Source organism: Ascidiella aspersa, chromosome 2, assembly GCF_963924565.1.
Source record: "Ascidiella aspersa chromosome 2, kaAscAspe10.2, whole genome shotgun sequence".
NCBI lineage: Eukaryota > Metazoa > Chordata > Ascidiacea > Phlebobranchia > Ascidiidae > Ascidiella > Ascidiella aspersa.
In genome coordinates, this window is record NC_139448.1 from 2,502,058 (window position 1) to 2,513,016 (window position 10,959).

The 10,959-nt window shown below is 35.8% G+C and overlaps 1 protein-coding gene across 1 annotated transcript; it reads left to right on the top strand.

The window, feature by feature from the left end:
- The first annotated feature begins 6,968 nt into the window (after positions 1-6,968).
- LOC146163121 (choline/ethanolamine transporter FLVCR2-like) lies at positions 6,969-9,471 on the top strand. Its single transcript, XM_083382895.1, has 3 exons — positions 6,969-7,175; positions 7,855-8,127; positions 8,521-9,471. Exons 1-3 carry the CDS (start codon positions 6,969-6,971, stop codon positions 9,469-9,471), a joined length of 1,431 nt encoding a protein of 476 aa, XP_083239021.1.
- The last annotated feature ends 1,488 nt before the right edge of the window (positions 9,472-10,959 follow it).

A 10,959-nucleotide genomic window follows, 5' to 3' on the forward strand; every position in this document is an offset into this window, starting at 1 on the left:
ATTTCTTTATGGAATTTTCTATTAGGTGAACATATTTTTAGTGCACACTATGCGACGTCTTCTCATAAAACAAAATTATTTTTGAACTGACATGTTTAATTGAAAGGGATTATATAAACAGATCTTTCAGGTGGTGGAATGACGCAATATTCTGCTGTTTGAAAATTTTGGCCACCCTCCAACTCAACGTCGATGTAATGTGGCGATATCTGAAGCTCTGTGGATTAACATTACGCGAATTGAATCAAGATAAACAAACAAGCAATTCTTTGAAAACATGCTTGAATTGACGTTGATTTTACCCTATCCAAGAGCTACATTTATTCTCAATGTCATACAAAAGTAGGTATCATGTTCAACGTTTCGATAAACTCTTTAAAAATGATTACAAATTTATTTTACATTTATTCAAAACGTGTAAAATGATATCTACTTTTGTATGAGCTTTATATTCTTGTTACAACCTCCAACCATTATGCTTCAAAATATTCACAATGGCATTCACCCTAAAAGAGGCGATCTAAACAGGTTAAACGTTGTTTAAAAACCGTAATTACCAGAGAAAATGTTTCTGGCTAATTTGTTCTTTAATTTTTTGTTAATATTACTCTCTACGTCTAAATCATTGTTTTACAACATTTTTACTCTAGCACACTAACTAAATTTAATAGAATATTTTTACAACCACAAAAATATTCCAAAAATAAAAACAGACCATCACACAATTTTTCTACCAACAAGACAAGTTGTGAAAGATTGCGCGCCTATTTTATACATGTTATAACGGTATTAAAAAATATAAAAAAATACTCCATTTTATCAAACCTTGGTGCTTTTCTCGTGCTACTTTGGAGCGCATTTCTTTTCTGCAACAAGTATATATGAAACAATTAGTTGTTTAAAAAAGTTTATTGCGGGTAATCAAGGAACATACTTTAAATTTTATTCCGATACAAATATCTTAAAAAAATGTACGATTAACCGATCGGGTTCCAAATAAGGTCATTACTATAATCAAATAGACAAATAGTTTAATTTGAAACACGCAAAACTATAATGACTGGTTTGTAAAACCTGGGTTTGCTTTGTCGTTAATGATTTAGTTATATTTTTTAGAGTATGGTAGAAATGCTTAGTTCAATGGAAAAACGTGGCTGAAACAACTACATTATTTTTATCAAATAAACAACATTGAAATTGTGAAAACTAGGAAACTTCAAACCACTAAGCGAGGGGATTCCCCGCGTACGTGCTACGGTGAAGAACCCCGGTGAATTCCCGCGCTATTTTGGGGGTGGTGACCACGGCCGCCATTGGGAACCCGTTCCCTATCCCCTTGGCCATTATGACGATGTCGGGGGTGACCCCGTGTGCCTGGAACCCCCAGGTGTGGGTCCCGGTGCGCCCGAACCCCGTCTGGACCTCGTCAGCAATGCAAAGACCCCCTCGGCCACGGATCTTTTGGAAAGCTCCTTTCAGGTAAAACTTCAAACTTTAAAGCACTAAGGCAGCACTAATACCACCCCATAATCAGACGATACAATCACTTTGTAACAGGTTAAAGATTAAATGAAGTACAGAACTTAATAAAGCGAAAATCAGTTTGTTTGGATGTCACGTGATAAATATATTTCTCTCTGAAAGCATCATCAATATCTTAATTCGAAAGAATGCTTATTTTAGTTCTGGAGACTTCTTGCTTAGTCTTTATCATTGATTTGCAACCAGAATCGTTTGTTTCACCATTCGGATTCAGGGAGAGTGTTATTCAAAGAAAAATTTCTGATTATTATCTGTTTCGGGTTATTTGATAAGATCGGACACCCGTCCTAGCTTAGCATAAACTACTCACATTCTATAAATGATGAAAACAACCAGTTGGATGCAGTTAATGACGAGGGATACGATCAGTAGAATGATTGGAAGGCTGATTTGTTCAGTTGTGACGCAATCACCTGAACAACGTAAAAAGTCACAAATGTTGTTGAATAATGCTAAACTTATGGATTTCTAAATTTTGCATTGATAAAATACTGTCGTACTTTATTCGCTAAAAAGAAAACAACGACCGAAAGAAATTTGTAAACCTAAAACTTGTCAATAGAATGGGAAAATATAATCCGACATCTAATAATGAAAGATATACACACATGTACAACAACTGTGATCTAGCCCTTCTGAAGCTTGCTTTTTGACCAAACGTTTACGGCTTACGTATTGTACACTAAAAATCCATATAACCAAACCTGTCGATCAAGAAGGCAGGCTAGAAAAACAAAATTTAAATATCTAAGATAAAAAAAACTTATTTGAACCAATCGCATTAAAAAACGAAAAACAGCTGAAATAGACTCGTATTACTAATAAATCAAATAAATGTATTTTTTTGGTAAATCCGTAAGTTATAAAATAACCAAAAATATATGAAAACCTCTTCACAAATAACTTTGAGCGAGCGACAGGAATCGTTTGAGTGGACATGAAGATTTATTGAGGGGATGACGTCACAAATATATGTCAAAATGCGACGTCATAAAGACATAACCTCAAGAACGCCCGTAGCCTACACTTGGATAAAGTTTAAGGCTGGAGAGGAATTACTTTCAATACAAAAGCTACGAAAAAGGGAGTGAGGTTCCAACTCACGACTTCGGGCAATATCGGGGCCGTACCTGTGTTAGCCTGTGTAGCTCACATCTAACAATTACAGTATGTTTATATTTAGGCTTTGTTAAACAACTTTTGTTTGGTTGGGTTTACTAGTCACATCCACAATAGCCTGTGTTGCTTTGTAAAGCCCTTGTTAAGAGTTCTTTTTACTGTGTGCAAGTAGCATGACGAGTTTCTGACAGTGTCGCCACTTTTATCAACGTCCTATTTATTCCACTGCTGCAATGAATGTGTTAAAAAGCACAAACTAAGGAAGATTTAACACCGATCAGATTTAAAAAAATAAATTGCATAGCTCAAACTTCCGAACAATTATTATTCATAATTTAGAGTTCAAAAAACATTTACTTTTTGTTTTTTGTAGTTACAATTGTTAACTATGTTGGTTTTTAAAGCACCTTTTGTTGGCATTGCAGAAGTTGATGACATCATCACAGAATCTGTGGGATAAGACGATGAAGCAGAAGTGGATATGGGCGTTTATTGCTTTGGTGGGTGCAGCGGTTTCTGTAGATGAGTCTAGGATTGACAGATAACAATTTATGTAGTTTTCTTTGTACGTTTCATAAGCCAATAAAAAATCTTCTTAAAACTTTAACAAAAAATCTCTGATTGTCGTTTTAAAAATGTAGTTTGCAGGGCTTATATTAAACAAAAAACGACGGTCATATTACAATTAAACAACATTGCAACCTTATTTCCTGGTTTCGTTTTTCAGTTCTTTAGTTCTCTTTCCTTGTATCATAAATGCTGAAGGCTGTACTTAAACGTCGAACGTAGAAATATACTTAAACGTATATTTGCCCGTTCATAAGTAGGTAGCATTCGACTAACTCAGACGTCCTAACCTTATTTGTAACCTGAAAGTTAGTAAAAACCTACTTTTCCACCGTGTGTCCTCGTGCAACTGCCCACGTATAGTTCTTAGTAAACATTCTAAAGCACCACTTTTTTTCTATCTAGATATAGCTGAAAAAAGTCGGCACAATCAAATCTGACTCTTTGTTGAAACTTTGTTGACTCTATACTGGTGCAAACGTCACGGTGCTTTTCGAACAGAAATCCCCGTTAAATATTTACATAAGTTTTCGTATTTACTTTACAACCGATCCGTTTTTACGAGAAACCCGTGATTCTTTAACCCCCGATCCTTTAGGTCTCCTGTAAAAGAATTGCCAGTATGGCATAGTGCTAAGGACTTAGCGTCTACGTCGGCCAAATCAGCCAGAAAAACCTAACAAATTGCTGCAAAATAAATTACAAAATTATTGCTAAACGCGTTCTTTGGTGCAAAAAAAAAAAACGCAGTGCCATAGACATGTTGATTGTTGAATGCTCATTATTTTACCACTACAAAAATTGGTAGACGGCTGTTTTCATTTTTTGCCTTGTAAATTTTATTCAAATATTTTAATTCTTAAGGTGACTATCGCTTGATAATTCAATTGTTTATCGCCTAAACATGGAAATGTAAATGCAATTGATATTGTATATTTCAACAAGGGGACATTGACTCCACTAAATCGAAACTATAACAAACTGCCATTGCATTTAAAAGTGCATATTGGCAGGTCGCTTATAGGTTTATTGTACATTCAAAAGTTCAGCATCATCCCGCTTTTAATAAAACAGCTTACTTCGCAGTAAAATGCATCTCGCAAGTAACGCATAATTTGGTGGCAAAGTTGGCAGTAGTGTAAAGACAGGTTGTCGATTTGTATTCAACAAAACAGTTGATGATGTGCTGATTAGCAAATTGTTGCCAAAAGCTCTGCTATTTAAACAGGAACGACTGTTTGCAGGGCAGTGATGTCAATATCAATTGCACCATCAAATACCTAAATACGCCAGTAATCACTATGGTGTATTGATAAGTACTCTTAATATAAATTGTTGTGATATGGTTTCTTGTGAAACTTTGTCTTTGCAATTACATAAACCTTCAGTGTGTTTAAAATCCACACCTCACGAAAAAATATCTAAAATGCTGCTAGTTTATAAAAAGTGTTCCAATAAAAACCCATCGTAAAGAAAACGGCGACATTATGCCTGGCATTTAAGTCGATGCTATTGCCTTAAAGGCCTTTTTAAAGTAACGAGTTTGCTCACATAAATGCATTCTTTAGTATATATTAGCATATCCCACTAACAAGTAGTTGTACATCTCGGCGGCTTTGGTTGTTTATTGAGGTCGATTGAGTTTAAAACACCAAATTTAAAAGTTGAATAGCGAGGAAGGATTGAAAGTGAATCGTTAAAAGCTCAACTCCACTTAATACTTCCGAGAAAAATAAAGTCGAATGGCAAATTGCGAATCACATGCACCAGCGTCCAGCGAATACTCTATCATTCTCTTTAATTTAACAGTTTAAGCTCAATGTACAAGCGCTAAACAAGTTCATAATCTAGATATAAATTGTAGTTCAGGAGTGCTTATTGTTGAAATATTAAAAACGAGTTATATTCGTCTGTGTAGACTGTATAGTGTAGTTTGGGGTAGATTAAAGTGTTTATGTTACTGTCAAATCTAATTTGGTTTTAAAAACGTTTGAAGAAGTGCGCTTAAAGTATAGCTAAGTGTGCTCAATTTTTTTTTAAATGTACATTGACACCACTAGCACTCTAAAATATATTTATAGTATTTTAGCGACAGTATTTTGAAGGTCGTTAAATTAGTTCAGACAATGATAACAAAATGCCACACACTTGTAAAATTCAGGTCGCTGACCCATTTAAAGCAAAGGGAAATATAAACAAGAGAAACGCAGCAATTTGTTAGATTTTAGTTACTGATAAAACTATAGAACAAGCTGCAATCACTAGTCAGTAGACACGAAAATGAGAAGCAAATGATTCAAAGGGACAATAAAGTTATTTTGTAAGCAAATTTACGACGTCAAACAAAATTTCAGGTTTGGAGCATAATAGTTGGAGGTTGTAGTAAGACGTAGTGAGAATATAAAAGCCCATACGGAAGTATTAAGCATTTTGAACGTTTTGAATAACTCTTTATTCATATTCAACATAGTCATCTCAGGTTTCCAATAATATTACTTGGTTCAGACATCCCGTTATGACGTAATTTTGTAACGTCATCTCTCAAAATTCCATGCCGTTCCGCTAAGAAAAATATTTAGCTTCTCAGCTAAAAGACGTACTTTTTTCGATATGTAGACCGAAAAAAAGACTACTGTAGTTAAGAGGGGACGTGCAGTGTGTTGGTATAAGTTTTAATTGTTTTCTGAAGTGCTAAAAGCTGTGTAACTGGGCGGTGAAGTTGTAATTGTACCGTGTCCATCACAGGGCACTCCTTATATGGTCTTACACCGACAACCCAAATCACTTGTTTAAACAAGATGAAGTCTTGGTTGTGCAACACGTTGAGAGAGTGGGTCAGCTCATGGGAAACCAAACCGTGCTGTGCTAGAAATGCAAAAAGCGTAAAAACGGCAAGACGAGAAAACGAGGTTTACTGTGCAATGCTGAGATTCTGTGTTTTCTGAGGGTTAGTAGTTAAACCAGACATGTTGATGAAGGTTTAGATGGCAGTTAATAGCGTTTTCACTTTGATTGTATGTTTTTATTTAGTCATTTTTCTTCGTATAAACTTAAATTTGATCTGGTTTGTTTGGTTTAAAGTTTATAAATAATATAAATAAAGAATTAAACTTAAATCGTCGTCCAATATATAAATAAACACAATAATAAATAATTTGTTATAATTTATACGTATAGCTCAACTACTTTATATGTTAGACTTTTCTAGTTTATTTGTTTGCATGTTTTTAGTTATTTTTATTCGTATAAACTTAATTTCGCTTGAATATTTTGGTTTGTTTGGTTTTAAGTTAAATTTTGCAACATAGCTTCGGTATATCTGTAGGTTCGTGTAACCGACTCTAAAACGTCTAGTTAAACAGATAAAAGTTACAAATAAGCATAACGTAAGAAATAAAAACAAAAGTATTTATTGCCTTACAAATGTTCATATAATATCATTAAATAAATAATCCTAAATGATCATATACAAATAAATACTTTATTAGCAATAATTTATTATGTGTAGCTTAATTATTTAAATGTTAACTTTTCTAGATAATAAGTTTAAATCCTAGTTAAAAATGAGTGATGATTTAATTGGAATGTTAAAAAAATGCCACCTACTTCTCTATGGGTTTTTATATTCATTCTACGTCTACCTACGACCTCAATTCATTATGGTCCAAACTTAAACTCCTTTTATTTATAGAAATATAAAGTAGGAAAATCGCGTTCGATTTGCTGCTTGAAGCGGCGGAATGACAACGGAAACCGGCAAATATGACGGAATGAACGGAAACGACCCAGGCCTACCTTTATTGGGGGGTTCCCCCAAGCTGTACAAGCGTCGCTGGGGTCTACTTCTTGCAGTTTTCGTTCTTCAGTTCTTCGGAGGCATTTCGTATGGAAGTTATGGGCAGATCAGCGACTTTTACGTCAGTTTCTTCCGCGTTTCGCATTCACAGGTGAATGACTGTAAAAATGCTCGTGATTATCAAAGTGTTTTTCTTGCGTCACATTATGAGTTATATAAAATCACGGCATATTTTTTTACAACAAGTGGTTAGTAAAGTTACACTATCCACTTATCTGTAATGTTGCTTTAATATGAATAACAAATCCAAATAAATCGACATTATCTTAAGAGAGACGTTTCGAGAACTTGTATCATCATCAGTTAGAATTGACTGTAATTTATGAAATGCACACTTATAAAAGATGTTTACTAAATAACTCACACTTGTTCAAAACACCACAATTTACTCGCAGGAGGATTGGAACATAAACTTGAATAATAAAACACAAGTTTTGCACCAACACCAACAATAAGAAATTTTCATAGCTTTTAATGGTAGTACTCCTATCCAAGTTCAAATACAAGTTTCCAGGGAGCAGCGAAAGACTGTTAGGTCATCAAAGTGAGCGAAATATCATCAGAATTGTAGGTAGCCTACACGGTTAAGAGTAGAATAAATAATTTGAGAACAAAGGAAAGGACAATAAAACAACAAAAATTTAAAACATAACATTTGCTCACAGGAGAATTCGATTGAAAAACAAGTTTTGAACCAGCACCAATAATTACATTTTTACGGCACTGCTATCCGAGTTCAAATATCATACTTGTTCCAAATTTACTCACAGGAGGATTGGATCACCAACGCTCGCAACATCAGCGCCATCTTCATCACTGCTCCCCTGGCCTGGCTCATTTTCCGTGGCTCTGTGCGTCTCAGGGGTCTCACCCTCATAGTGGCCGTCACATCGACCATAGGCCTGGCCCTGGTCACCCTGGCCCACGCGGACCGGCGCCTGATGGCCCTGATCGTCCTTGGCCAGGTTTTCTGCGGAATGGCTGAAACTGTGGGAGTGGCTCTGCCGTCTACTATGGCCGTTTTGTGGTTTCCCGAGAATCAGGTATAAGATTGACATTTCTTTTAATGTTTTTTTTTCGTTTTTTTACTTGTTTAAGTATATTTGTTCTTTTTACTTTTTTTTATTTTGTAGTGTGTTGTACCCGTATTTTTTGTCTCGTTCAAGTATTTTTTGACTTATTAAAGGTTTTTTTCACTTGTTCAAGTATTTCATTTTACTTTTTTAAATCTTTTTAAGCGTTTTAGGTGAGTTATGGATTGGGTCAACTTATTTTTAAATGAGTCAATTTTCTGCAATTTTTTTATTTAATTTTCACGCAATAATTTAAAAAAAAGCAGTGCTTTTTAGTTTAATATCGTTTAGTGTTCCCACTGTTTAAACAAATTTAATTTTAATAAAAACATTAAATTTCTTCCAAACTAAACTTTTTTCCAGGTCGGCACAGCCATCGCCCTCAACGTGCTCGGCATGTACCTCGGTAACGGGGTGGGAAACGTCGTTCCCGCGCACCTCATCTACTCCAACACAAGCGTCAACGCCGTAACACTCGATGACGTCACTCTACAAACTGGAAGCACGTCATTGATGACGATGTACGGCGGTTTTCTGGCCGTTTCGGCCGGCGCCTGCCTTTTTCTCTTTTTCTTTATGACGGACAGACCCCCTAGCGCCCCCACGCGGGCGCAAAAGATTAAGTCCGGAGCGGTAGAGGATCTCTCGGATCGAAGTTTCTTGCGAGAGTCCCTTCTTCTTTTAAAGAACCGCTCTTATGTTTTCAGCGTTCTTGCGCTGGGTCTTGTCTTCCAAATGGTGTTGCTTGATAATATGATGATGCCTGAGATAATTGGGCACGCGCGTATCACAACAAGCAGTTTAAGCAATGTGCGTTCCGATGTTCTAAGCGGGTATGTAGTGAGCCTGTACAGTTTGGGGGGCATTGTAGGCTTACTGGTCAGTGGACGCGTAGTTGACATGTGTAAGAAGTACAAGGAGCTAGCCTTGGGTACTATGAGCGCTGTACTGGTCTCTACAGTTGGATTAACCCTCGGGGTTTTGTTTAACGTCAACTGGTTGCTGTTCACAAGCATGGCTTTCTTCGGTCTTTTTAGCGCAACTGTTGAAATCGTGCTCATGGAGATTGTGACTCAGCAAACCTACCCAGTTGATGAGTCATTGGTCAACACTTGGCTCACCGGAGTGCAGACTGTGATTGGTTTGTGTCTTGGAGTCACAGGTCGCCTTATGTACCAGAGCTTCGGCAGATACGGGGTGCTTATATTTCAGAGTGTAGGCATCGCTATTAGCATTGTGCTGATTGCTTTTACTTCTGGGAGAAACCGTCGTTTAGAAGTTGAAAACCGTCTCGAGGGTTACTCTGAGATCTGATAGCGATTTGTTCATTTTAGGGTACGTGCCATAAAAAAGTCTAACCGTAGGCTGTTTAGAAGATTTGCGTTTTTGCCATTTATAGTCTTTAGGAAATTGTCCACTGATTGCAGTAACTCGGTCGTTTTTTTGCGATAGATGCTCAAACGTTTGCCTTACGTGTGCGTATATATCCGCTACATTGATATTTACTGCCAATAAAGTTTAACAGTGTTTTGAAAATATTACAAGTTTTTCTTACATTTGCTTTTTTAAAACGTGATTTTGTTTGTTTGTTATATTTCGTATAAAAGTGATCGTTTATTTGTATTAGTTTTTCCAACGTGTTAAGAAACGTGTATCTGTAAAAGGTAACACAGGTGGGGGCTATGATTCTTCTATGGATGATTTCTAATTAAAATTTTATTAAAACTACAGATCCATGTAAAGCTTATGGCAATAGATTGCAGACTCTTCAGAAAACTCATTTCGAAAAGCTAACACTAGCAGTACGAACGAGCAATTAGACCATTTTTAACGTTTGTAAACAACGTATGACAACACTCAAGATAAGGCCAACGGATTAAGGTGTGGCGTTATTTGTAACGGGACAGTTTATTGACTAAGTTTGTTCGCAGATCATAAGTTTATCCGCAGCGTGGCGCTGTTAATGTTTTTTAAATTGTTCCAAACTTTTAAATAGCGACTGTAAACTTAAATAACAGTCTATTTTGCCAAAATATGATTATGATTTTACATTTGAACATGTAGAGTAAAGACCTACACAAAAAAACAACTTAGTTAATGCCTAAATGTGATACAAGTTTGTATCAACAGACAAAACAAATTTTCCCGTGTCATTATGATGATACTGAAATAGCGTAGCGGAAACTGCTGTGTAATGATTAATAGAGTCGCCGGTTTAGCCGCAACAAAATACAACGCCTTATTCTTAGCAGTAAAACAGCAAAATTCCCAGCTCTGTGATTGATTCGATGTCCAGCCTAGCCTCTTTACGGCTGAACTGAAAGGAATGTAGCGTGTTATATAGTACTTACATCAACGTGTATAGGTTATATTTAGAGATTTCATGCTTCAATTGGCTAAGGTTGCGACTGTGTATTTATGCTGGAATTGCTAGGTCGCATTGCTAAATTACAGGTCTGGTATTTTTTAAATTGCACTGCTAGGTTCTGTGTTATTCGTATGCCGTAGCATGCGTTTATAAGTGAACACAAAACTCATATTTAATAAATTATTTCTCCTCTAAGCTTTTTTGATGTGGTGGCTTGTGGAAAATTAGCTGGTTTAAAACAGTTACTAGATTAGATTTAGGATGTAGTTAATTTATAAGATTCAGCACTAAACAAGGCTCATATAAATTAAAATGAAGCATGTTTGGTTTGTGTTTACAGCTGTTTTCAAATTCAATAGAATACCTTAGATAAGTTAAAAGGTTCTGTTACCTAAACAAGTGTTTTGTCAAAATTGTAGGAATACTATTGGTGA

Bases quoted from the DNA above. Each gene is read 5' to 3' on its own strand.
- LOC146163121 (XM_083382895.1), top strand. From the start codon at position 6,969: ATGACAACGGAAACCGGCAAATATGACGGAATGAACGGAAACGACCCA. The intron at 7,176-7,854 runs GTGAATGACTGT...ATTTACTCACAG, and splicing joins TCCGCGTTTCGCATTCACAG to GAGGATTGGATCACCAACGC. The intron at 8,128-8,520 runs GTATAAGATTGA...ACTTTTTTCCAG, and splicing joins TGTGGTTTCCCGAGAATCAG to GTCGGCACAGCCATCGCCCT.